Source organism: Callithrix jacchus, chromosome 8, assembly GCF_049354715.1.
Source record: "Callithrix jacchus isolate 240 chromosome 8, calJac240_pri, whole genome shotgun sequence".
In the NCBI taxonomy this organism is placed as follows: domain Eukaryota; kingdom Metazoa; phylum Chordata; class Mammalia; order Primates; family Cebidae; genus Callithrix; species Callithrix jacchus.
Window position 1 is genome coordinate 94783457 of NC_133509.1, and position 27394 is coordinate 94810850.

Consider the following 27394-nt stretch of genomic DNA (forward strand, 5'->3'; position numbering starts at 1 on the left):
TTGTGGGATAATTGGTCAGCTAAGTTAACTAGTTTGTTTGTTCTGGCTGTGGCCTAATTTGTCACGTGGCGTTTTACTAGGGTGGCTAAATTATCATCTAGTCTGTTTAAGAAATTTGCATTTAGGCCAGGGGCGGTGGCTCAAGCCTGTAATCCCAGCACTTTGGGAGGCCAAGGCGGGTGGATCACGAGGTCGAGAGATCAAGACCAACCTGGTCAACATGGTGAAACCCCGTCTCTTCTAAAAATACAAAAAATTAGCTGGGCATGGTGGCGCATGCCTGTAATCCCAGCTACTCAGGAGGCTGAGGCAGGAGAATTGCCTGAACCCAGGAGGTGGAGGTTGCGGTGAGCCGAGATCTCGCCATTGCACTCTAGCCTGGGTAACAAGAGCGAACTCCATCTCAAAAAAAAAAAAAAAAAAAAAAAAAGAAATTTGCATTTAATAATGTATCATTTTTATTGTTTTCAAAGCAATCAGCTTTGACATCCTGCAATATCATCTTAAAGTTTTATCAAAATAATCTAAAACTGATTCATTTGGGCTGTAGTGGCATTGTTGGATTTTATTCCAATCTACAACCCTTTGGAACACTGAAGGAATGATATTTAACAGAGTGGTTCCTCGTTTCTATGCATCTTTGAGCCTGTCTTTTGGATTTTTGTGGATTTTGTGGGCTGGTTGTCAGGCTTTCAGGGGTCAAATCTGCTATAGGTTCTGACCATTGTGCTTTTTCCAAACATGCCTTAGCTTTAGCTTATGAGACCAACTTGTGGACTAGCTGATAAAGGTCTGAATGACCATAGGTTCTGATAATGAGCTCAAATTCTCAGGCAAACCCAGTTGGATCTTTTTGGGGGTCAGGAAATTCTTTATGCCTCACAATTCAACTTTTGACTAGGGGTGGTAGACAATCACCACGGTTCCCCTACCTATTACCTGTTGTTCTCCAAATGGGGCAAACATGGGAGATGTCCCTGCAGGGTCCCCCTTTTCTACAGCTTCCAGATGAGACACTACCAGTGGGGTGTGAGGGAATCATCAGAGGGTAGGGTCTTTGAAGTCAGACTACCTTCTGTTGAGCTAGTGTTAAACATGCAGGAGAATGAGGGGACAGATCAGGAAGTTCAGAGAGGTCAGGGTAGAGTGAGGGTGTAGGTATAGGTGGGGAGGTGCCAAGGGGGAAGTAAGGGTTTCCAAGGATTTCTTTAAGAGAGACACAAGAGTGGAGAGTTCCTGATTAGCATTTTTAAGTTGTTTGTTGGCCTCCTGTAGGGAGATGAGGTGGTCTTCTCCCCTTTGCTATTCTCTAGATACCATTGAAAATAGCTCTCCCATTCTGGTTCTTTAGTTTTTGTGCCTTCATTTTCCATCCTGGTTCACAGGTACACTAATTTGGGCATCTCAAAAGATCCCCATTTAGGCCATTGTAACTTAGAATTTGCTTTAGTTATAGTGGTCCACTTGGTTAAATATTTGCGTGATGATTCACCGTAAGTATTTTGCATATACCCAGCCAGAGTTTCCAAAGGGAGAACTGTTATGTTCTGCAGTTGCTGGGGTCATAGAGGCCTTGTTCCCTGAAATTTAGAGTTCCTCTTCGAACCCAAAGTTGGGTTGTGTGTTAGAGCCAAAATATGCTGCTTGCAGACCTAGCTTTTCAGAGCCGTTACACCCTGAACCAGTTTGGTCCACCTATGCTACAGCTACCTGGCACAATGTGTTAGGGGCTCAAGTTGCGAGAGGGGTCAGTTCCTTGTATGCATCTGCCAGCTGAGTTTAGACCCCAAGTATGTTTATGAGGGAGACACCTATTTAGAGCCTCTGCACATCTTAGGGAGCATTATTCCCAGACATCTTCACATGATTCTCAGTCGCCTGAGAATGCACTGAAAGGCTGAGAGGAGCAAGATACTACATTTCTTCAGATTCCAAACTTATGAACTAGAGAGTTTGGAGTTTGTCAAATCCAGTAGGAAAAGGACTGAAACATGCTCATAAACACAAACACACAAGGAGAAACAACAAATCTGTTAAGCAAAATTAACAGTGATCATACAAATTATATGCTTTCTGAGTGAGCGCTCTAAGCAGGAAATTAACACCAGCTGATTGTTAATGCTAATTTTAGTTGTTAAAGAGAATTTGCAAGACAGAATCCCAAACCAGTTTCTTATCTAGTGATGGGGGCATAAGCAGAAGACCACTCTCCACAGATGCAGAAGCAGATGGATTCACCATTTTTTATGGAAGCCAGTGCAAACTTCCCTTCAAAAAAAAGGAGGCTTTTTTTTAAAAAAAAAAAACAAAAAAAAAAAAACAGCAAATAAACCTCAGACCCCCAAATGAGAAACGTTGACAGATCAGGGATCCCTGGAGGAAAGAGGTCCTATCAGTTTAGGCTATAAGGTGCCCAAGCCAGTACCAAGCACCAAGAGGTGAGCTAGTCTGGAGAGAAGTCTCAATCATTGTAGGAGATTTATATGCCAAAGTGAAGGATATGCCCGGGAGAGAGGTCTATGCTTTTCTCTGAAGATGATTTTCAGAGCTCGAAATTTAAAGGGGAAGGGGCTGGATATTGAGAAATACACAATTTTTATCTAAGAGGAGGGTAGAGAAAAATAGTCATTCATGAATTTTGTAAGGTCTGACCTTGCCATGGACAGCATGGCAATCCCCGTGACCCATACGTACACCTCTGGAGGGTCTTCCAGAGTTAGAAAACCTGCAGTATCTGGAAGATGATGAAAAATGGAAGGACGATCAACCCTGTAGTGCCTAACTGACCTGAGACATTCTTCTGTTGTCTCTTAGTCCAACCTCAATTGACCAGGCGATTGACCACAACCTTGGTCAATCTTGTGATTTCACACCTTATTACCCCCTCTCAGCTTGCCAAAAAACACCCTAAACTGTAACTTCTGTAACTTTGCACTATTTACCCCAAACCAATAAACCAACTCCTATCCCACTGCCCTTCGCTGACTCTGTTTTCGCACTCAGCCCGCCCACACCCGGGTGAATAAACAGCCATGTTGCTCACACAAAGCCTGTTTGGAGGGATCTCTTTATTCAGCACGTGGGTGTTTTATCATCTTTTTCTGGCTCAGTGAATCTGCATTTTTTTTGCATAAGGTGACAAGACAAAAGGGGCATAGGAAAAATGGAGGGAATCTGTATTTTACCTAAGGCAACACATGCCAAGCATGGTAGCTCGGGCCTGTAATGCCAGCACTTTGGGAGGCCCAGGCGGGCGGATCACCTGAGGTCAGGAGTTCGAGACCAGCCTGGCCAACATTGTGAAACCCTGTCTCTACCAAAAATAGGAAAAGTAGTTGGGCATGGTGGTAGGCACCTGTAATCCCAACTACTCAGGAGGCTGAGGCATGAGAATCGCTTAGACCCAGGAGGCAGAGGTTGCAGTGAGCGGAGATTATGCTACTGCACTCCAGCCTGGGTGACGAGCAAAACTTGGTCTCAATAAAAAAAAGATAACACAGATAAAATGGGGCAGGGTAACAATCAGATATGCATGTATATCTGGATGGCTGGGGGTGACTGCACCTGTAAAGATAAGCTATCAGTTGGCATTGTCATGGTGAAATTTTGACAGCTCACTAGGAATTTTCTTGTGGGAAAAATATGGGGGAGGTATGTAGCTTTTCATCTTGTAGTCATCTTATTGAAGAGCCAAAAGGGGAGGCAGGTTTGTGTAACCCAGTTCACAACTTGACTTTTCCCTTTGGCTAAATCAGTTTGATATTTCTCTAAAATTTAATGGGTATTATAACTGGAGGAGTGGACCTAGCTCCCAGAGCTCATAGGTTCTTGACCTCTCTAACCCCAAAGAATGGGGAAAGGGACCTTGGAGGCGTGGTGAGTTTACCATCTGAATAAAATCATGGACCCAGAGAGTTTTACAGAAGAGCAATTTATTAGACAGAGAGAAAGAGAGAAGACAACTCCCACACAGTTGTGGGAGGGGAGCCCAGAAAGGGAAATACCTTCAGGTAGGAGCAGCTGAAGTTTTAACCCCTGAGTTATTCCCCACCATCACCCATTTATGTTCTCATCCAATGAGAGGAGTTCTTTGAAACTTCCTCTGGAGTAATTGATCTTTGACTCTGATACCGAATTGGCTACTTTGTTTGCAAACCTGAGTTATAGAGCCTCCTCCTCCCAGTGCTTTCAGTGGGAATTTGGGATAAAAGAGCCCCACCTGTCTTTCCCTATCTGGCCCCCACACATGGAAAAACCAGACAAAGAATTTTACGTTTGAAACTCCTCCCCTAGCAAACCTGGGAAGATGAGTTTCTTTAACACAGTCCCTCAGTATGATGTGTGAGATTTAGGAACAGAAATATTGGCTGGCCCTGCTGTACATTTCTGATGCTCAGCTATTTCCTACCGTTTTTGCATTCTATGAGTGGTGAAATGCTGTCAACTCAATTCTGGTGTTGAACCAACAATTCATCATTCCACTTGTGAAGTGTTGCCAATACCTGCAATAGATTCTTTGAGCTCTCCAGTTACCCCTTCCTTCCAGTCATAGTTTTCTCTACAAACCAATTCCTGTGTGACAGGGAAGGTGCATTGCCGTCTTGGACAAGTACCGCCATTTTAAGTTTCACCTTGATCAAAAACCGCCAAAATCCAAAGGACATTAGGCTTGTGGTTAAGGTCAGCATGAGTGTAAATCACAAATGACATCTCTGACCAGAAACATTCCAAACCCCTCCCCATCTAGGGGCATGCCAACCCTGAGATAACCTTCCCTTTGGCTGTCTGTCCCTCTCCTAGACCCCAGTGTGTGATGCTCCCTCACTGTGTCCATGTGTTTTCATTATTCAACACCTGCCTATGAGTGAGAACATGCGGTGTTTGATTTTGTTCTTGTGTCAGTTTGCTGAGAATGATGGCTTCCAGATTCATCCATGTCCCTACAAAGGACACAGACTCATCGTTTTTTTACATAGTATTCCATGGTGTATATGTGCCAAATTTTTTAGTCCAGTCTGTCATTGATGGGCATTTGGGTTGGTTCCAGGTCTTTGCTATTGTAAACAGTGCCCCAGTGAACATAACGTGTGCATGTGTCTTCATAATAGAATGATTTATAATCCTTTGAATATATACCCAGTAATGGGATTGCTGGGTCAAATGGCATTTCTATTTCTAGGTCCTTGAGGAATTGCCATACTGTCTTCCACAATGGTTAAACTAGTTTACGCTCCCACTAACAGTGTAAAAGTGTTCCTATTTCTCCACATCCTCTCCAGCATCTGTTGTCTCCAGATTTTTTAATGATCGCCATTCTAACCGGTGTGAGATGGTATCTTGATGTGGTTTTGGTTTGCATTTCTCTAATGACCAGTGATGATGAGCATTTTTTCATGTTTTTTGGCCTCATATATGTCTTCTTTTGAAAAGTGTCTTTTCATATCCTTCACCCACTTTTGGATGGGTTTGTTTTTTTCTTGTAAATCTGTTTTATCTCTTCGTAGATTCTGGATATTAGACCTTTGTCAGATAGGTAGAATGCAAAGATTTTTTCCCATTCTCTTGGTTGCTGGTTCACTCTAATGATTGTTTCTTTTGCTGTGCCAAAGCTCTGGAGTTTATTAGTCCCATTTGTGTATTTTGGCTTTTGTTGCCAGTGCATTTGGTGCTTTAGTCATGAAGTCCTTGCCTGTGTGTATGTCTTGAATGTTTTTGCCTAGGTTTTCTTCTAGGGTTTTTATGGTGCTAGGTATTATGTTTAAGTTTTTAATATATCTGGAGTTAACTTTAGTGTAAGGTGTCAGGAAGGGGTTCAGTTTCTGCTTTCTCTACATGACTAGCCAGTTTTCCCAACACCATTTGTTAAACAGGGAATCCTTTCCCCATTGCTTGTTTTTGTCAGGTTTGTGAAAGATTAGATGGTTGTAGATGTGTGACATTGCCTCTGAGGCCTCTGTTCTGTTCCACTGGTCTATATCTCTGTTTTGGTACCAGTACCATGCTGTTTTGATTACTGTAGCCTTGTAGTATCGTTTGAAGTCAGATAGTGTGATGCCTCCAGCTTTGTTCTTTTTGCTTAGGATTGTCTTGAGTATGTGGGCTCTCTTTTGGTTCCATATGAAGTTTGAGGTACTTTTTTCCAGTTCTGTGAAGAAGGTCATTGGTAGCTTGATGGGGATAGCATTGAATCTATAAATTACTTTTGGCGGTATGGCCATTTTCACAATATTGATTCTTCCTAACCATGAGCATGGAATGTTTTTCTGTCTGTTTGTGCCCTCTCTTATTTCCTTGAGCAATAGTTTGTAGTTCTTGAAGAGGTCCTTTACATCCTTTATTAGTTGTATTCCTAGGTATTTTATTCTCTTTGTAGCAATTGTGAATTGCAGTTCACTCTTGATTTGGCTCTCTGTTAGTCTGTTATTGGTGTATAGGAATGCTTGTGATTTCTGCACATTGATTTTATATCCTGAGACTTTGCTGAAGTTGCTTATCAATTTAAGGAGATTTTGGGCTGAGACATTGATTTTTTTTTCTTGCCTAATTGCTCTGGCTAGAACTTCCAATACCATATTGAACAGGAGTGGTGAGAGGGTGCATCCTTGTCTAGTACCGGATTTCAAAGGGAATGCTTCCAGTTTTTGCCCATTCAGTATGATACTAGCTGTGGGTATGTGGTAAATATCTTTTATTGTTTTGAGATATATTCCATCGATGCCTAGTTTCTTGAGAGTTTTATGCATAAAGGGCTGTTGAATTTTGTCGAAGGCTTTCTCTGCATCTATTGAGATAATCGTGTGGCTTTTGTTTTTGATATTTACTGGATTGTAACCTTTGGGTTAGAGAGAGCAGTATTATCATTTAGCATATTATAGGTACTCAAAAGTTTGTAATTAAAAAGTTTAAATTGTAGGAAGTAATAATTTAGAGATAATTGTGTGGCTTTTGTCTTTGGTATTTACTGGATTGTAACCTTTGGGTTAGAGATAGCAGTATTATCATTTAGCATATCATAGGTACTCAAAAGTTTGTAATTAAAAAGTTTAAATTGTAGGAAGTAATTATTTTCTAGCTGTTTCTCCATAGAAAGAAGGGTAACACATTTGACCTATATTTAATAACTATCAAAATTTAAATCTTTAATATTTTCTAGTATCTTCCAACAGTGTTTTAAGAGCAAGGTAATGGTCAGGCCCAGTGGCTCATGCCTGTAATCCCAGCACTTTGGGTGACTGAGTGCCAGGTCTGTCCCACAGAACCTGGCCAAGTGATGAAATGAGTACTCAGATACAGGTATGCAAACAGCTAGATTACTGCCTGGCTCTAGTAGCTAAATTTATCTGTCTCAGATCAAGTCCCCTATACTCCCTTGTACCTACCCCTTGCCCTCTGCCTCAGGGTTATAGAATAGCTACCTTCAGCTATTCTCCCTTGGGGCTCTGCAGAACCTTCCCACCTTTCAGAAGGTTTGTGTGCTTTTCCTATGGTTTTTGCTACCACTCTGAACGATACCCCACAGCTGAGACAGGTTGATCACTTAAGGCTAGGGGTTTGAGACCAGATGACCAACATAGCGAAACACTGTCTCTACTGGAAAAAAAAATTAGCCGGGGTGGTGGTTCATGCCTTTAGTCCTAGCTACTTGGAAGGCTGAGGCATGAGAATTGCTTGAAACCAGGAGGCGGAAGTTGCAGTGAGCCGAGATTGCACCACTGCACTCCAGCCTGGTGCCTGTCAACAGAGCAAGACTGTCTCAAAAAAAAAAAAGGAAAGAAAAGGGCAAGGTAACCCAGAAAAAAAAGAAAACTGTCATGTCAAAGAGTTAATGCCCTTCATATATGAAGAGTTCTTCCAAATTCATAAGAAAAATGATAAAAAATGATCACTCCAATAGAAAAATAGGCAAAGGACATGAAAGCCAATTTACCAAAAAAAAAAAATTTACACACCCACAACATATATACATACACATAATTTTTTTTTCTTTTAATTTTTGAGATGGAGTTTCACTTTTGTCACCCAGCCTGGAGTGCAGTGGCTCAATCTTGCTTACTACAACCTCTGCCTCCTGGGTTCAAGTGATTCTCCCACCTCAGCCTCCCAAGTAGCTGGGATTACAGACACCCACCACCACGCCTAGCTAATTTTTGTAATTTTAGCAGAGACAGGGTTTTGCCATGTTAGCCGGGCTGGTCTTGAACTCCTGACCACAGGTGATCCACCTGCCTCAGCCTCCCAAAGTGCTGGGGTTACAGGCATGAGCCACCGCGCCCAGCTGTAATTAATATTCTTAAATCATATTGATGAAACAATAATAGTATTTTGAGGACTCTGCTCTGATTTTTTTTTTTTTTTTGAGACAGAATGTTGCTCTGTTGCCAGGCACCAGGCTGGAGTGCAGTGGCGCAATCTTGGCTCACTGCAACTTCCGCCTCCTGGTTTCAAGCAATTCTCCTGCCTCAGCCTCCCGAGTAGCTGGGACCACAGGCACACATCACCACGCCCAGCTGATTTTTGTATTTTTTAGTAGAGATGGGGTTTCTCCATGGTCTCGATCTCTTGACCTCGTAATCCACCCACCTCAGCCTCCCAAAGGGCTGGGATTACAGGCATGAACCACCGTGCCTGACCTGATTTTTTAATCTTGCCTAAATTCCCGTCTAAGGAGTCTGGAGAGTCACGCCTTACACATCATAAATTCTTATCAGATGGGTTTTATTTATCCCTGTATAGTGTGACTTACTTTTCAGTCTGACTCTGGCATAACAAGGAATAAGATCAAAATGTTTTACCTCAAAATATATTTTTTTGCCATACCTTGAAATTGCCCTGCAAAGCCTCTTGTAAGAAAAATCTACATTCCAGATCCAAGAGATAATTGGCTACAAGCCAGGCACCCTGTTAAATCTGATAAGAAACATTTTACAACCTGCTCTCTGAAGTCTGCTGAGAGCTTCCTCTGCACAAAACTTGGTCTCCACAATCCTTTATTTTAACCAAACATTTCCTTTCTGTTGATTAGGTCTTCAAATAAACTCAATATATTGTCAACCAGAAAATGTTTAAATTTGCCTACAGTCTAGAAGCCCCTACTTTGAATTGTCCCGCCTTTCTAAACGAGACAAATGTATTTCTATTTTTTTCTTTTCATTTTTTATTACACTTTAAATTCTGGGATATATGTGCAGAACGTGCAGGTTTGTTACATAGGTATACATGTGCTATGGTGGTCTGCTGCACCCATCAACCCATCGTCTACGTTAGGCATTTCTCCTAATGCTCTCTCTCCCCTAGCCCCCACACCCTGACAGGCCCCAGTGTGTGATGTTTTCCTCCCTGTGTCCACATGTTCTCATTGTTCAACTCCCATATATGAGTGAGAACAGGTGGTGTTTGGTTTTCTGTTCTTGTGTTAGTTTGCTGAGAATGATAGTTTCCAGCTTCATCCATGTCCCTGCAAAGTACATGAACTCATCCTTCTTTATGGCTGCATAGTAGCCCATGGTTGTATAGGTGTATGTCTTAAATGTATTTGATAGATGTCTCATGCCTCCCTAAAAAAAACTAAGCTGTACCCCAACCACCTTGGGCACATGTTCTCAGGACCTTCTGAGGGCTGTGTCATGGGCCGTGGTCACTCATATTTGGCTCAGAATAAATCTCTTAAAATATTTTTTAGAGTTCGACTCTTTCATCAACAGTTTCATAAAAAGGAACACTCAGATTAAAGAAGAGCTCCTAGAAGTTAAAAAAAAAAAGTGAGCAATGATTTCATAAGTTTCTACAGATTTATTAGAAGATAGTTAAGTCTCCTGAAAGTCTAACAAAAATATAGTTGAGACAAGTGCCTCAGTGCAGAAGTTCTCCTTAATATCACCTTACCTGTTAGGATGACTACTGTCAAAAAAACAAAAGATGAGTGTTTATGAGGATATGGAGAAATTGGAACCCTTGTATGCTGGGTGGGAATGCAAAATTATGCAGCCACTATACCAAAACAGGATGGAGATTCCTCAAAAAAAAAAAAAATAGAGCTACCATATGATATAGCAATTTTGCTTTTGAGTATTTATACAAAATGATTGAAATCCCTCCCATGTTCATTGCAGCATTATTCATGGAAACAACTTAAATATCCATCAGCAGATAAATTGTTAAAGAAAATGTGGTATAGACATACAATGGAATATTATTCAGCCTTAAAAAAAAACAAACAAAAAGGAAACCCTGCCATGTGTAGCAACAGATGAACCTTGAAGGCATTATGGTAAGTGAAGTAAGCCAGTCACAGAACGACAACTACTACATTCCACTTTTGTGAGGTATCTAAAATAGACAAACTCAGAATCAGTGAGTAGAATGGTGATTGCTAGAGAATGAGGGGAGGGAAAATGGGGAGTTGCTATTCAACAGGTATGAGGTTTTAGTTATGGAAGATGAGTAAGTTCTAGAGCTCTACTGTACAACATTGTGCCTGTAACTAACAACACTGTGTTGTGTACTTAAATATTTAAAAGTAGATCTCATATTAGTGTTCTTACCACAATAAAAAATCAAAATCTTAACAATACAGGAAAAAAGAGGGATTATAAATGAATAAATGAAATCAACCAATCAATAAAAATAATACGATATATTAAAAAAATTTACTAAACAAAAATCAATCGCTACAACTTCTGAAAAAATTTTTGTTGAACTTAGAAAACTACATATTTAATCCAAAAACGTGGCCACTTTTTGTTTTTTTGTTTAACAGATTTTTAGTGTGGTGTTATATATGTCTGAGTTACATACAGTTTTTTAACTAAGATTTCCCTCCCAGTGCATTGCCAAATTGATCTCTGTTTCTTACTCTTCTGAGTAATGCTTAAGAAATGTGACTGAGATTCCAAATAAAGCAACATTTCTGTGGCTGTTTTGTTGACTCACTTTCAGAGTAGTATATGGAAAAAGCATATGGCTTAAATCAGTGTTATGATGTCATCTTTAAACATCAAGTTCTTTTTTCAAATCCCTTAAGTTTTTTTCCTGTCCTGAGCCATTTTTTTATTTGAATATTGTAGAGATGTAGAACTAATGCATTAGTTCTTCTGGGAATTAATAGTCTTTCAGAACCATGTGCCAAATTCTCACTTGGGGCAAACCTTTTAATAATTGTGAATTTGGTTTCTATGCTGTCTTCCTCTGAGCCCTCCAAACTGTTCCAACCTCTGCCTCTTACCCAGTTCCAAAGTCACTTCCATGTTTTTGCACATCTTTACAGCAGCATCCCTCTCCCCAGTACCAAATTGCTGGCAGAAGGTAGAAGGTGACAAGCATGTCTTACATGGCAGCAGACAAGAGACAGTGAGAACCAAGCAAAAGGGTTTTCCCCTTATAAAACCATCAGATCTCATGAGACTTATTCACTACCACAAAAACACTATGGGGGAAACCAACCCCATGATTTAATTGTTTCCCACCAGGTCCCTTCTACAACACATGGGAATTAAGGGAGCTACAATTCAAGATGAGATTTGGGTGGGGAAACATCCAAATCATATCAGCTCCTATGCCAAATAGCATATTATTAGTAGAGAAAATAAATAAATCTGAAAAGATAAAATGTAAAGAGGTGAACAATATAAGAAGTTACTATGAGAAATGCCCTATACTACTACATGTTACAAGGTTGAGTATCCTTTATCCAAATTCCTTGAGACCAGAAGTATTTTGGATTTGGGTTTTTTCCCCCAGATTTTGGACTGTTTGCATTATGCCAGTTATGCATGCCAAATCCAAAAATCAGAAATGCCCTAATGAGCATCTCCTTTGAGCATCATGTTGGCACTTAAAAAGTTTAGCTGGCCTGGTGCAGTGGCTCATGCCTGTAATCCCAGCACTTCAGGAGGCTGAGGCAGGTGGATCACCTGAGGTCAGGACTTTGAGACCAGCTTGGCCAACATAGAGAAACCTCATCTCTACTAAAAATAGAAAAATTAGCCAGGCGTGGTGGCGTGCACCTGTGATCTCAGCTACTTGGGAGGCTGAGGCAGGAGAATTGCTTGAACTTGGGAGTCAGAGGTTGCAGCCAAGGTTGCAACATTGCACTTCAGCCTGGGCAACAGAGCAAGACTGCATCTCAAAAAAAAAAGTTTCAGCTTTTGGAGGATTTTGGATTTCAGATTTGTGATGCACACCTTGTAGTATGTAGAACAAGCAGTGGTTTTAGAATACAGAGAGAAGAGATATTCAGCTAGACTAAACTGCTCTGCAAAATTTTCAGAAATGTCTTAAAAGTTGCTTAAAGTCACTAATTTGGGAAGGGAGGAGAGGACATCCTAGGCAAAGGAGAGAGCATGAGTTTGGTGGAAGAAAAACACAATGTATTTATGGGGTGTGATGTTGAGAGTTCTGGAGGACATCTGGTAATTTGAAGAGATGTTAAATGTTACACATAAAATACAGCTTAGTTAATATTCCTTCTGAAACTTTTTATGCATATGCAAACTGTATAAAACCTTCTATATACACAGATGTGTATACTCTTTATTTTGGATACAAATTGAATCAGTAGTGTGTTTATTTTACTTTTCAGTATATCATGGGCATTTTTGCATGTTTCTACGATAATAACACTTCAGATATTCCACTATTTGGAATATGATCACAGATTATTTCATCAAATGGATGAAAACATTTAAACAAAACTTTACAAAAGACCCAGAAATACTAAAAGGGAAATGAATAGGAATACTAACATGCAGTTAGATAATCTGGTTTGTAAAGTATCTTTACTTTCCCAGGAAGCCACTCTACCTTGTTTCTGAATTATCTCAGTAGAGCTAGAAGGGCCAACTTTAGCCTAACTTTTTGGAGAAATTCCAGGCACATCCAGATTCTTCAAAACCCAGACCATCCGTCCAAGTTCATTTTCCTGTTTGATGGCATCTTCCATAGATAACTGATATCAGAATGCTTATTCCCTCCCACAGGAGGGTGACCTTTCTTACTCCTTGGTTTCTATAAGGCAATTGTAGTGGAGTATCATACAGTGACATCAGTGCAGGAGACAAGCTTGTGTACAGAGGGGAAGGAGGAACTCTTTCCATTCCCTAAGATTGACCCCGTAGATCACTAAGGTTCGATTTGGCCCTGTAGTTCTGTTAGTTTGTGAGTACAGTCATCCCTTGGTGACTGTGAGAGTTAAGTTCCAGGACCTCCCTCAGATACCAAAATCCAATGATGTTCATGTCTCTGATATAAAATGGCTAATATACATATAACCTATGCACTTCCTTGCTGTACTTTAAATCAGCCCTAGATTACTTATAATACCTAATACTATGTACATGTTATGTAAATAGCTATACTTTATTATTTAGGGAATAATGGAAAAAACCTGTACATGTTCAGTACAGATACAGTTATTTTCCTGATTGTTTTCTGTCTGTGGTTGGTTGAATCCACGAATGCAGAACTCACAGATACGGGAGGGCTAGTTGTACTTGTGGAGGTGTCATGTGAGTAAAAGCTGTGATTCATTCTGTGCAGAACTAAGACCAGTGATTAGAAGAAAAAAGATAGATGTTTACAATTTTTAAAACTTCTTAAAAAACTTATAGCAGTATAACAAAGAGGTGATCTAATGTACTAATTCTTAAAGGTGACTCCCAAATTTTTCATGCTGCCCCAAATCTCTCTCCAGAATTGATACTGATTAGGTAGAATTGACTAGAGGAAAGGCTAATTTTGAACTGACTGGAAGAAAGACTATTTTAAGATGGTTTTAAATATTATTTTTCCCTTCTAGCCTAACATGATCCACCAAAGTAATACTTTGCTAGCTGGTTTTGTGTAGGGTAATTATTTTTCAGAATAAGCTGCAAGGAATAAGGAAGAGTTGAACTGAAGAGAACCTCTGTTATTTGATACTTAAATTTATATGGCTCTTAAATAAAAGTAACCTAAATTGATTTGAATTGAAAGTACTGGCAGTTTGGACTTACCATTGACCTCAGAAGTTAAATATGTGAGTTAAAGTCTAATTCCAAATATTAAGTTATAAATTAAGAAAGAATGTGATGATTTTTTTTTTAATGAAAAATAAGGCTGAACACAGTGGCTCATGCTTGTAATCCTAGCACTTTGCAAAGTGAGGCAGGAGGATCGCTTGAACCCAGATACTCAAGACCAGCCTGGGTAACATGGCAAAACCCCATTTCTACAAAAAATAAAAAATTAGCCAGGCATTGGGGAATATGCCTATAATCCCAGCTACTCAGGAGGCACAGGTGGGAGATCACTTGAGCTTGGGAGGTTGAAGCTGCAGTAAGCTGTGATCACAACAGTTTACTCCAGCTTGGCTGACAGAGTGAGACTGTCTCTCAAAAAAATAACTGAGCGTATTAATTTTGTTTATAAAAACTAACAACTTAGCATCAAGTATGTGTCAGGAAGAGGTCTGAGAAGTGCAGTTATAAATCCTACCCTTGAAGGAAGTAAGGTGATAAAATAAAAATGTGAGGTTTTTCCTCACAGGTTTTAAGTACGACATTTTCAAACAGTGACTTTTTTTTAATTTTTATTTTTTAGAAACTGCTGTGTTACAGAAAAGCATGTGACTTTCAGAATAATCCCGAATGATGATGAGTCCAGATGTGCCTCTACTGAATGATTACAAGCAGGACTTCTTTCTGAAGCGCTTTCCACAGACTGTTCTTGGAGGCCCTCGATTCAAATTAGGCTATTGTGCCCCTCCTTACATATATGTTAATCAAATTATTCTCTTTCTAATGCCATGGGTTTGGGGTGGAGTTGGAACACTTTTGTACCAGTTAGGCATCCTGAAAGATTATTATACAGCAGCACTTTCAGGTGGATTAATGCTTTTTACTGCATTTGTCATCCAGTTCACAAGTTTATATGCCAGAAGCAAATCAGCAACAATAGAAAGAATACCAACCATGAATGTCTTAGCAGAGGAGGATGAGCATGAATTTACAAGTTGTGCTGGTGCTGAGACTGTCAGATTTCTAATTCCTGGCAAGAAATATATACCCAATACAGTTTTTCATTCTGTTCTTGCTGGATTAATATGTGGTCTTGGAACATGGTATCTGCTCCCAAATAGAATAACCTTGCTGTATGGCAGTATAGGAGGCACTACTCTACTGTTCTTCTTTGGATGGATGACATTATGTATAGGAGAATATTCATTAATTGTAAACACAGCTACAGAGACTGCAACTTTTCAAACAGAGGATACTTATGAAATTACTCCTCTTATGAGACCGCTTTATATTTTTTTCTTTGTTTCTGTGGATCTGGCACACAGGTAAAAAAACCTACCAAATATTTTGTAACTTGCTTTGTTTTTAAGAATACAGCGTAAGAGAGCTTTCCTTTTAGTATTAAAAAGATGAATCTATCAATTAAAAATCATCGAACCATTGGGTGACAGGTTATTTTAATAATTCTTTTAGGATTGATCTCTAAAACATATTAAAGCAATAGCTAAAACTTATTGAAGAGTTGTTTTTTTTTTAAAAACCTTCTTGAGATAAAGAAGGAACTTTTCAATTTTGTGTTTCACTTTAAATAAGAAGCTTTGGGTTGCTGAAACCTGTAAGGAGATGGAACTTTCCTGTGGAGAGAAAAGGAAGAATTTAAAATTTATACACATAAATATTATATACAGATCAAGTGAATTGAAGACAAGTAGAAAATTTATTTCTAATTTTGTGATAGCAACAATAGAAGTAATACTGAATTTTTAAAACCGACTTGTTACAAAAGTAGAAAATAGTGGTTTTTTTTAACAAACATAATTGTTCACAAAATTGTTCGATAGTTTCTTTTACTTGCCTTTTCAGGTTTGACTTTCTATTTCTGTTTCTGTAGATTGCAACTTTCTTTTCCTAGGTTAATGTCCAGGTAGAAATGTTCAGGCATGTTATGGACTGAATATTTGTGTCTCTCCAGAATTTATATATTGCAGTCTTAAACCCTAATATGATGGTATTTGGAGACGAGGCTTTTGGGAGGTAATTAGGTCATGAAGGCAGGTCCCTGCTATGAAGGGACTAATCCCCTTATGAGAAGAGGCACCAGAGAGCTTGATCTCTCCCTCTCTGTGTCATGTAAGGACACAGCAATAAGGTGGCCACCTGCAGCCAAAGAAGAGAGCTCTCACCAGAGCCTGACTATATTGGCAGCCTGATCTTGGACTTCCAGCCTTCAGAACTGTGAGAAAATAAATTTCTGTTGTTTAAGCTACTCAGCCTATGGTGTTTTGTTATGGCAGCCCACACCAATTAAGATTTTGCTACTAAGAAGTGGGATGCCTTTGTAACAAATACCTAAAAATATGGAAATGGCTTTAGGTAATGGGTAGAGGCTGAAAAAGATTGTTTTGTTTCTTTGTTTTGTTTTGTTTTAGATGAAGTCTCCCTCTTTCACCCAGGTGAGAGTGCAGTGGCACAATCTTGGCTCACCGTAATCTCCGCCTCCCAGCTTCAAGTGATTCTCCTCCCTGAGCCTCCTGAGTAGCTGGAATTACAGACATGTACCACCATGCCCAGCTAATTTTAAATTATAAAATCTTAAACTCTGAAGAATCATTGATAGAATTTCAGCCAATATAGTAGTTTAGACATTTAGGGGAGAAATATTTTTGCTCTGGCCTCAGTTATTCAGTTTTACAAATTCTTGTATTCAGTTTTCTTGCTATTCAATGATGGCTTTTAATTATTTCCTCCTCCTTTGCACATTTGAATTCATATATTGTCTAAATGCTAAGCTTGTACACAATTGAGTAGGGGTAGTTGCTGAGGTAGAAGGACAGTTGTCACAATTTATATGTATGGATCATTTGTAAGTTGCGATTAAGACTTTTCTGTGTTGAGGGTGTGCGGGGGGGTGGTTTTTTTTGGTTTGTTTTGGAAGGGAGTGTGTTACCTTGTGTTTTGCTTTTCCTTAAAAGATTCTCTTCTATATATTTTGTGTGATTTAAATGTCCTTTTTTTATAGGTTTCTAGTAAATATACCAGCTCTAGAACACATGAATCAGATTTTACACATCTTGTTTGTGTTTTTACCCTTTTTGTGGGCACTTGGGACTCTGCCCCCTCCCGATGCACTTTTCTTATGGGCAATGGAGCAGGTTTTAGAGTTTGGCCTTGGAGGCTCATCTATGTCAACCCACTTACGGTATTCATTTTAAAATATTGATGTTATGTGTAACATATTTTTAAATAACATTTTTCTTTTCTAGTAAATCTTTTTTCTTTTTTTCCTCTGCAGGTTATTAGTAATGTTCATCCTGTCTGCTGGAACAGCTATAACATCATATTTCATTTCAAGCACTGTTGGTGTGGTTCTCTTCATGACTGGATTTGGTTTCCTGCTGAGTCTGAACTTAAGTGACATAGGTCACAAAATTGGAACCAAATCTAAGGATTTACCCAGCAGTCCAGGAAAACATTTTATATGGAAGGAATGCCTTTTCTACATCATTATTTTAGTCTTGGCTCTTTTAGAAACTAGTTTGCTTCATCACTTTGCTGGCTTCTCACAGATTTCCAAAAGCAGTTCCCAGGCTATTGTGAGCTATGGTTTGATGATATTACTTATCATACTGTGGATACTTAGGGAAATTCAAAGCCTGTATATCTTTGGAATTTTCCGAAATCCTTTTTATCCAAAGGATGTCCAAATTATGACTGTATTCTTAGAGAAGCAAACCAGGCTCATGAAGATTGGTATTGTCAGACGGATTTTGCTAACTTTAGGTAGGGAGATAAAGTCTGTTAACCTTGTGTTATAAATCATATCCAGCAAGTATCCTAAAGTATTGCTGAATTCCCATATTTGTATAGTATTATACTACCTAAAAGTGTTTGTTCTTTTATGTTTTGGTTTTTGTTTGTTAGGTTTTTTAGTTAATTGCTTAAATGTGCTTATGAAAATGTATGTTTGCCAAAATAAAATATGGTAGAAGGAGCTATTTTGCCTTAATTAAATTTCTCTCTTTTTGTTTTGTTTTGTTTTGTTTTAGTATCACCTTTTGCTATGATAGCATTTCTTTCATTGGACAGTTCCTTACAAGGGCTCCACTCAGTGTCTGTCTCTATTGGATTCACAAGAGCTTTTAGAATGGTAATCCTAATATGTGTTTAATAGTATTTTGCTATTGCTAAGTTTTATTATAATTTTGCTTAATAGTTTGCTTAGATTATCAAATTCTACCTGATAAAAGTGGATAATTTGTATACCGCAGGTATGGCAGAATACAGAAAATGCTTTAATAGAGACAGTTATTGTATCAACAATACACTTGATCTCCAGTGCAGACATATGGTGGAACAGAAACCTGGATACAGGAATCAGACTCTTACTGGTAAATGTATTTTTAAACAGCTTTAGTGAAATATATTTCACATACTATAATATTTATCCATTTAGTGGTGTATATTCAGTTTTGTAGTCATCACCACAATCTAATTTAGAACATTTTCAACATCCCAAAAAGAAACCTCAATTGTTATTCCCCATTTCCATCTCACCTACTGCCCACTCCAGTCCCAGCAGCCACTAATCTACTTTCTATCTTTATAGCTTTATGTATTTTAGATGTTTCACATGAATGAAATTCTGTAGCATGTGATCTTTTGCTTTTGGCTTTTACTTTTGTGTTTTCAAGATTCATCCATGTAACAACGTGTCAGTACAGTCATGCATTGCATGAACGCTTCATTCAATAACAGACCATATATACAACAGTGGTTTCATAAGATTATAATTGAGATGAAAAATTCCTATCACCTAGTGGCATAGCCCTTGTAGCATAGCACATTACTCATGTGTTTGTGGTGATGCTGGTGTAAACAAACCTACTGGACTGCCGGTTATATAAAAGTATAGCACATATAATTGTGCACAGTATGTAATACTTGACAATTAGCAACTACTGGTTTATGTATTTACTGTGCTTCTTATCATTATTTTAGAGCATATTTCTACATATTAAAAAAATAAAAGCTGTGAAACAGCCTCAGGCAGGTCCTTCAGGAGGTATTCCAGAAGAAGGCATTGTTATCGTAGGAGATGACAGCTCCATGTATGTTATTGCCCTTGAAGACCTTCCAATAGAACAAGATGTGGAGGTGGAAGACAGTGATATTGATAATGTGACCCTCTGTATGCCTAGACTGATGTGTGTTTTTGTATCTTCATTTTTGACAAAGTTTTAAAAGTTAAATTTTTTTTAAAAAAGCTTATAGAATAGGGATACAAAGAAAAAATTTTGTACAGCTGTACAATGTGTTTTAAGCTAAGTGTCATTACAAAAGAGTCAAAAAGTAAAGAAAGTTTATAAAATAAAAAAGTTGTAGTAAGCTAAGGTTAATTTATCATTGAAAAATGAAAAATATTTTGAAAATAAATTTAGAGTAACCTAAGAGTACAGTGTTTTTTATATCTACAGTAGTGTATAGTAATGTCCTAGGACTTCACATTCATTCACCACTCACTCACTAACTTAGAGCAGCTTCTAGTCCTGCAAGCCCCATTCATAGTAAGTGCTCTATTCAATGTACCATTTTTTATCTTTTATAATATATATTTTTACTGTACAGTTTCAATGTTTAGGTACAAAACTACTTACCATTGTGTTACAGTTGCCTGCAGTATTCAGTACTGTAATATTCAGTACAGGTTTGTAGGCTATGAGCAATAGTCTATACCATATACCCTAGTATGTAGTAGGTTATACCACCTAGGTCTGTGTATGTATGCTCTGTGATGCTCACTCAATGATCAGTCTCATTATTTGTGAACATATGTTTCTGTTTATGTTGGGTATACATACCTAGGACTGGAATTTCTGATTGTATAGGAACTCTATGTTTAATGCTTCAAGATACTACAATACATGTTTCTTAGAACATACCCTGTCTGATCAGGTGCTGTGGCTCATGCCTGTAATCCCAGCGCTTTGGAAGGCCAAGGCAGGCAGATCACCTGAGGTTGGGGAGGTAAAGACCAGCCTGACCAACATAGAGAAACCCCATCTCTAAAAATACAAAATTAGCCAGCCGTGGTGGTGCATGCCTGTTATTCCAGCTACTCAGGTGACTGAGGCAGGAGAATCACTTGAACCCGGGAGGTGGAGGTTGTGGTGAGCCAAGATTGCACCATTGTACTCCAGCCCTGGCAACAAGAGCAAAACTCCATCTCAAAAAAAAAAAAAAGAACACATCCTTGTCATTAAGTGATGCATGACTGTACTTTTTATTACCAAATACGATTTTATTTTATAGATATACTACATTTGGTTAGTACATTAGTTGATTTATCAGATGATGGATATTTAGGATGTTTCCACCTTTTGACTATTAAAAAGAATATTGCTGTGAACATCTGTGTACAAGTTTATTTGTGAATGTGTGTTTTCATTTATCTTGGGTACATGTACCTAGAACTGGAATTTCTGGTTGTATAGGAGCTCCTTGTTTAGTGCTTCAGTGTACTGCAAAACTGTTTTCCAGAGGAGCTGCACCATTTTACATTCCCATCAGCAGTGTATGAGGATTCTAGTTTCTCCATATCCTCACCATCACTTGTTACTATCTGACATTTTCATTATAGCCGTACTAATGAGTGTGAACTGCCACCTTGTTATTTTGATTTGCATTTCTCTGATCAATATTTTATGTGTTTTGGGGTCATTTGTGTATTTGTTTTGAAAAATGTCTATTCCAATCCTTTGCCCATTTTAATTTGGGTTATTTACCTTTCTGTTGTTGAGCTGTGACAGTTCTTTATGTACTCTAGATAAAAGTCTCTTGACAATGAACAATTTTTCTCCAATTTTCAACCTATTCTGTAGGTTATCTTTCACTTTCTGGATAGTATCATTTGAAGAACAAAAGTTGAATGAAGTTTAATATATGTTTCCTTTGTCACCTTTGTTTTTGGTGTCATATCTCACAAACACTGCTTACTCCAAGGTCATGAAAATTTACTTTGTTTTCTACTAAAACTTTTATAGTTTTAGCACTTACATAGAGCCTGATCTACTTTGAGTTAATTTTTGGATTTGATATGAGATAGGGCTCCAAATTTATTCTTTGGCACATTAAAGTCAGGTTGCCCTACCACCATTTATTTAAATTATTCTTGTGCCCCCAGTGAATTTCTTAGCAAGCTTGTCAAAAATTAAATGACTGGAAATGTTAGAGTTTATTTCTAGACTACTCGGAGTTCTCTTTCATCCATCTATATGTCTGTCTTCATGCCAGCACCATACTCGCTTAGTTATAGTAAGTTGTAGTAGGGTTTGAAGTTGGGATGTGTGAGTCCTCCAACTTTGTCCTTCTTTTTCAAGATTGTTTGGGACCCTTGCATTGCCATCATCTATTTGGATAGTTTGCCATCTTTAAAATATTTTTCCAATCCATGAACATGAGATGTCTTTCCATTTTTTTTAGATCTTCTTTGGTTTATTTCAACAATGTTTTGTAATTTTCAGTGTGTAAGTCTTATACTTCTTAAATTTATTCCTAAGTATTTTATTATTTTGGATGATACTATAGATGGAAGTCTTCTTAATCTCATGTTTTGGCTTATTATCAGAGTATGAAATACAGTTGATTTTTAAAATATTAATCCTATGTCCTGGAGTCTCACTGAACTCCCATATTCTAATAGATTTTTAGTGGGTTCTTAGGATATTCTATGTATAAGATCAGGTCATCTGCAATTAAGAGATAGTTTTACTTCTCTTCTGTCTAGGCTAAATGCTTTTCATTTCTTTTTCTTGCCTAATTGCAATGGAAGTAACTCCAGCATAATGTTGAGCAGGAGGAGTAGGAATTGACATCTTATGACGAAAGCATTCCGTCTTTCTCCATTAAGTATGATATCAGTCTTACCATTGAATGTGGTATCAGCTAAGAATTTTTTTATAGATGCTTTTATCAGGTTGAAGAAGTTCCCTTCCATTACTAGGTAAATCAAGCTTGTCCAAACTGTGGCCCACCAGTTGCATGTGGGCCAAGATGGCTTTGAATGTGGCCCAACAGAAATTTATAAACTTTCTTGAAACATTATGAGGTAGGGTGTTTTTGCAATTTTTTTTTTTTTAGCTCATCAGCTATCATTAATGCGAATGTATTTTATGTGTGGCCCAAGACAATTCTTCTTCCAGTCTGTCCAGGGAAGCCAAAATAAATTTGTTTTTTATCATGAATGGTGTTGAATTTTGTCAAATGCTTTTTCTGTGTCTGTTGAAATAGTCATGTGCTTTTAGTCCTTTATTAATGTAGTGTAATATGTTGATTGATTTTTGGTTGTTAAACCAACCTTGTATTCCTGGAATAAATCGCACTCAGCCGTAATGTGTAGTCCTTTTTATATGTTGCAAAATTTGGTGGGCTACTATATTGTCTGTCATCTTTATTTATAAAATTGTATATTTATCTAGTTTTCTTTCCTTGTATATTATTGCCTGGTTTAGGTATCAGGGTAGCACTGATCCTATAAAATGAGTTAGGAAGTGTTCCATACTATTCTATTTTCTGGTAGAAGTTGGTGAAGAATAGGTATTGATTATTTGTAAATGTTCTGTAGTATTCAATATGTATCTTAAATTGTTTTGTGTAGTATCTTAAATTGTTTTTGTGTAGTATTTTGTAGTATTGAAGCCACCTGAGTCTCAGCTTCTCTCTGTAGGTAGTTTTAAAATTATTCAGTCTCTTTACTTTTTGTTGATTATTTGGATTTTTTATTTCTTCTTAAGCCAGTTTTAGTAATTTGTGTCTTTCTAGGAACTTGTCAATCTCTGCATTATCTAATCTGTGGCCTACAGTGGTCAACCTTAAAGCATAGTTGGTACACGTCAGTTTTCTTTAGTGTTACCGTTTTCTTTTTGTTTGTTTGTTTTTAAAGAAAGTCCAAACTTTAGAATGTATTCTCATTTATTGTGAGATTGGAGAAAAATTAACAAAGAATCAAAGGATAAGATCTATTTCTTAAAAAATATTGGGGCAGAATGAAATTACTATATAGTCTTTCTTATGTGATCTTGAAAATTCACAAAAAATCTTTAAGGATAAATAAAAATAATTTTTACATTTCTGCAGGTTGGTATCGTACGTGATCGTTTGATTCAGTTCATCTCTAAATTGCAGTTTGCTGTGACTGTTCTTTTGACATCATGGACAGAGGAAAAACAACGTCGAAAAAGAACTACCACCTTATGTATTCTCAACATTGTCTTTTCTCCATTCGTCTTGGTCATCATAGTTTTTTCTACACTACTCTCTTCTCCCTTACTCCCCCTTTTCACCCTTCCTCTGTTCTTGGTGGGGTTTCCCCGACCTATACAGAGTTGGCCAGGAGCAGCAGGCACCACAGCCTGTGTGTGTGCAGATACAGTGTACTACTACCAAATGGTCCCCAGGTTGACTGCTGTGCTGCAGACTGCAATGGCAGCTGGAAGTTTAGGTAAGTTAATGGGTTGTGCTTAAAAATTTCTCACTAATGTATTTAAAGTACAAAAAAAAAAAAAAAAAACAGGAAAACAAATCTTTTTATCCAACCATAATATAGCGTAACAACCATACACTTTGATGTGTAGGCAGAGCGACTAAATATGAAATTAGAAGTTTATCTCCTGATCCTGATTTTCATCTGAATTAAGTTATAAAATAAAAATACTTAGGAAAGTTTTTCTTAAGATTATTTGATAATTTTTTAAATACATTTTCTTGAATAAATTCAGATTACATTTGCACCATTGAAACATGGAAACACCTTTCTTCCAGGATTTCCATGAATTTTTTTTTTAGTGGATGAGAATTTTCAATTCTGCCCAGGCTGACCTTGAACACATAGCCTTGCCTCCTCATGCACCAGGACAACTGGCCTGAGCAACCGTGGCTCATGATTTCCATGAATTTATAGTGAGTTTATGTCAAGTAGATGCAATAGCTTACATTCATGAAGTTTAGTGAAAACTAGCTTTACATAATACCAACTTGAGGAGCAGAAGGGAGTTTTGTTTATATATACCTTACTAGTTATAGAAAGTTAAGCAGTCTGACAAGATAACTGGGGAAGATAACGTAATTTTGGTGAGTGATCAGTAGGAAAGGTAGCCTCCCAAAGTGAAGTGCTATGCAGTTATTAGCAAGAAAATAGGTTTTTGATGACAGTGAACTAATCTTATGAGTTTTAATGCTTTTGTCAAACACTAACTGTAAATTTTAACTATATTATACTTCTCAAGGTTGATTTTAGATAAGGTATAAGTTGACACTAGTGTGTCATCTCCTACCATGTGCTTTAGCCCCTGGAACTTGTTTTTAAAATGACAGATTACTTTCTGACAAACTCATTCTAGGTAGAGTAGCAATTTAAGATTACAATTTTAATAAAACACTTGGGGTTGAACTTTTCTAATTAATATGTGAGATGATTTATGAGACAAAATTATCTTTGTACAAATTTTTATGAATAATCATTTTATAGAAAATAGTCTATACTTAAAATACGTTTGTGCAGTGCTATTAATTTTCATTATGTAATGCTATTCTTTTTAAAACACCTGTGGGGTTAAACTCCCATCAGAAATAGTAATTATCTAAAAATTATACTTTATTATCAAACCAAATACACTCAATCAAGAAGTATATTATAAAGTAGTTTCTGATGGGGGGAGAAAAAAAGCAATGAGATAATATTTCGCATACATTGAAGTGGCAAAAATGTGAACAGTTTGACACTACGAAGTATTGGCTAGGACCTGGGGAACAAGAACTTTCAAACCTTGCTATAAGGAATTTATACAACCACTTTGAAGAGTTAATTGGTAGTCTGTAGTAAAGATGTACATATCCCATGGTTCAGGGATTCCAATTTTAGATTCCATGATTTAGTGATTCCAACTGTAGAGAAATTCTAGTGTATGTGTCTTGGAGGTCCTCAAGACGACCCCAGGTTTGATGGTTCCCTAGGAGGACTCACAGCTAAAATTTATTACAGCAAGAGGATGCAGAGCAAAATCAGCAAAGGGAGAAATCACAAGGAGTAAAAGAGACCAGGTGCAAGTCTCCAGCAGTCGCACGGAGTCACACAGAATGTGTTTAATCCCCTGGCAACAAGTTGTAATGTGTGACATGCTAACTGCCAGAGAAGCTCATTTTGAGACTCAATGCCCAGGGCTTTTGTTGCAGATTGGTCATGCAGGCACTTTCTGCCTGGCACGTACCAGTACTCCAGAATCCCAAAAAGAGAGCAGGTGTTCAGGATATATTGTATTGTTTGTACAGTTAGACACATGAGAGACTCTTAACTAGCTAGGGGGTTCCCAGATGCCAGCTGAGTACCAGCCATATAAGCAGGCCTTTCGAAGAACAGCAGTCAGTTCTGGTATGTTAACACTGTTCTGAACCACATGTTGTGCAAGTAGACTTGCACGAAGATAATTTCTGCAACATTAGTTACAACAGTGAAAAGTTGGAAACATCTGAAAAGTTTATCAATGAGGAAATGAATACCCAAATTCAGTTACATTGATATGGTATATTTTCAACAGCAGTTACAATAAATAAATTTTAGCTGTTTGCCATTGACGTGGGCAAATCTCAGAGATAAAAGTATTTAGAGAAAGCCAGGCACAGTGGCTCATGCCTCTAATCCCAGCAGTTTGGGAGGCCAAGGCGGGCAGATCACTTGAGGTCGAGAGTTTGAGACCAGCCTGACCAACATGGAGAAACCCCATCTCTAAAATACAAAAAAAAAAAAGCCAGACATGGTGGTGCACACCTGTAATCCCAGCTACTCAGGAAGCTGAGGCAGGAGAATTGCTTGAACCCAGGAATCGGAGGTTGTGGTAAGCTGAGATTGTGCCATTGCACTCGAACCTGGGCAACAAGAGCAAAACTCAATCTCAAAAAAAAAAAAAAATTAGAGAAAAACTAAAAAGTATTTGTACAGTATTGTAGCATTTTATGTGCATTTTGTAAGCCACAAAACACTTTTATATACATGTATATAAAAATGTCAAAAATATTTAAGTCATGACTGTGAAGTTGACTTCTATAAACTCAAAACTTTTCCTAATATAATTAACATGTATTTAAAATTTCATACGATTTCTAATTTGTTTTTCTGGAAAATCCTTGAATTTTTATGTATTATCACCTGTAGATTGTCTGTTCCAACTGCTCTTGTAAAGAGTTAACTTAATGCCTACTGGTACACAGTGAATAGTTATTTCTGTTCTTGACCTAAGGAGAGGGTAGGAGTTGTGAATCAGTTCTATATGTGTTTTCAGTTTTGAAGACATATAGCAAAATAAAAGAAACTTGAAAAATGATTTTCTTTTTTTTTTTTCTTTTCTGATTTGTTGTAGGTCTCCTCCTACCTGGATCTCATTACTTGGGCCGTTTTGAGGATCGTTTAATATGGATAATAATTCTGGAATGTGGCTATAGTTACTGCTGTATTAACATTAAGGTCAGTGTGCATTTAAAACATCTCTAGTATATTTTATAGTAAATGTGTAAAATTTTACCTGTTCACATCAAACACTCTATTTGAAAGAAGAATACCTTTTTAATTACCTGTGAAAATACTTAGGGATTTTTAAAGTATATTTCAATAAGCACATGTTGATAAATGGACTAATGTTGATTTTATAATAGAGCATGGTAACAAAATATACCTGCTACCTTTTCTTCCAGTCCTGTTCTTGTTCTCTCTCTCTAGTTAAGCATCTCAAAAGTGAGAATCAGTAATGTTTTTTAACTCCTATATCATTTAAGCATTCTCAACTTAATAAAAACTATCTTCTGATCCTACCTGCTATACCCTATTTCTTTTCTTTCTTGAAGAGCAAAATTGCCTTATTAGAGCTGCTTATAATCGTATCTCCAATTTAATTTTTTCCATTCTATCTTCAGTTTACTCTAGGTTTTTGACCCTGCTGCTCTACCCAACCTGCTCTTGTCAGGGTCTCTAGTGACTGACACCTTGCTAATTCCAGTGAACAACTCTCAGAAGCAGTCTTATTTGAACCATCAGCAGCATTTTCCACAGTTGTTCTCTTCTCTTCACTTGTTTCATGGGTTACTTATTGACAGTCTACTTTCTGATTCCTTCTCTTTTCTTTGACCTTTTAACAGTAGAGTGTCCTAGAGCTTAGCAGTCCTTGGTGACAAATCTGTCCTTTTGGTTGCTCAGGCTAAAAATACTGGAGTCACATTTGACTCCTTTTTAACTTGTATACCCCCATACCCAGTCCAACAAGAAATTTTATTATCTCCACCTTTAAACCATATTCTGTAATCCATCTTTTTTTTACCACCTTGGTCCCAGCCACCTTGATCCCTTACCTGGATAATGGAAA

The 27394-nt window shown here is 37.7% G+C and overlaps 1 protein-coding gene across 9 annotated transcripts in view; it reads left to right on the forward strand.

The window, feature by feature from the left end:
- Window positions 1-27394, forward strand: part of PCNX4 (pecanex 4) — a 51140-nt gene that overhangs the window by 9564 nt on the left and 14182 nt on the right. For 3 of the 9 annotated variants that reach the window (XR_001913989.4, XM_009006117.5, XM_035262042.3), the window contains exons 2-9: window positions 10110-10267; window positions 14575-15316; window positions 17011-17190; window positions 17284-17771; window positions 18038-18138; window positions 18260-18379; window positions 23124-23487; window positions 26399-26502. Coding sequence is in view for 7 of the 9 variants with exons in the window: in XM_009006117.5 (XP_009004365.1) it covers window positions 14622-15316; window positions 17011-17190; window positions 17284-17771; window positions 18038-18138; window positions 18260-18379; window positions 23124-23487; window positions 26399-26502 (2052 nt within the window). In the remaining 2 variants the exon portion in view is untranslated. The remainder of the gene's footprint in view (window positions 1-10109; window positions 10268-14574; window positions 15317-17010; window positions 17191-17283; window positions 17772-18037; window positions 18139-18259; window positions 18380-23123; window positions 23488-26398; window positions 26503-27394) is intronic. The other 6 variants (XR_013521243.1, XM_078335048.1, XM_054239998.2 and 3 more) reach the window with 5 other exon arrangements.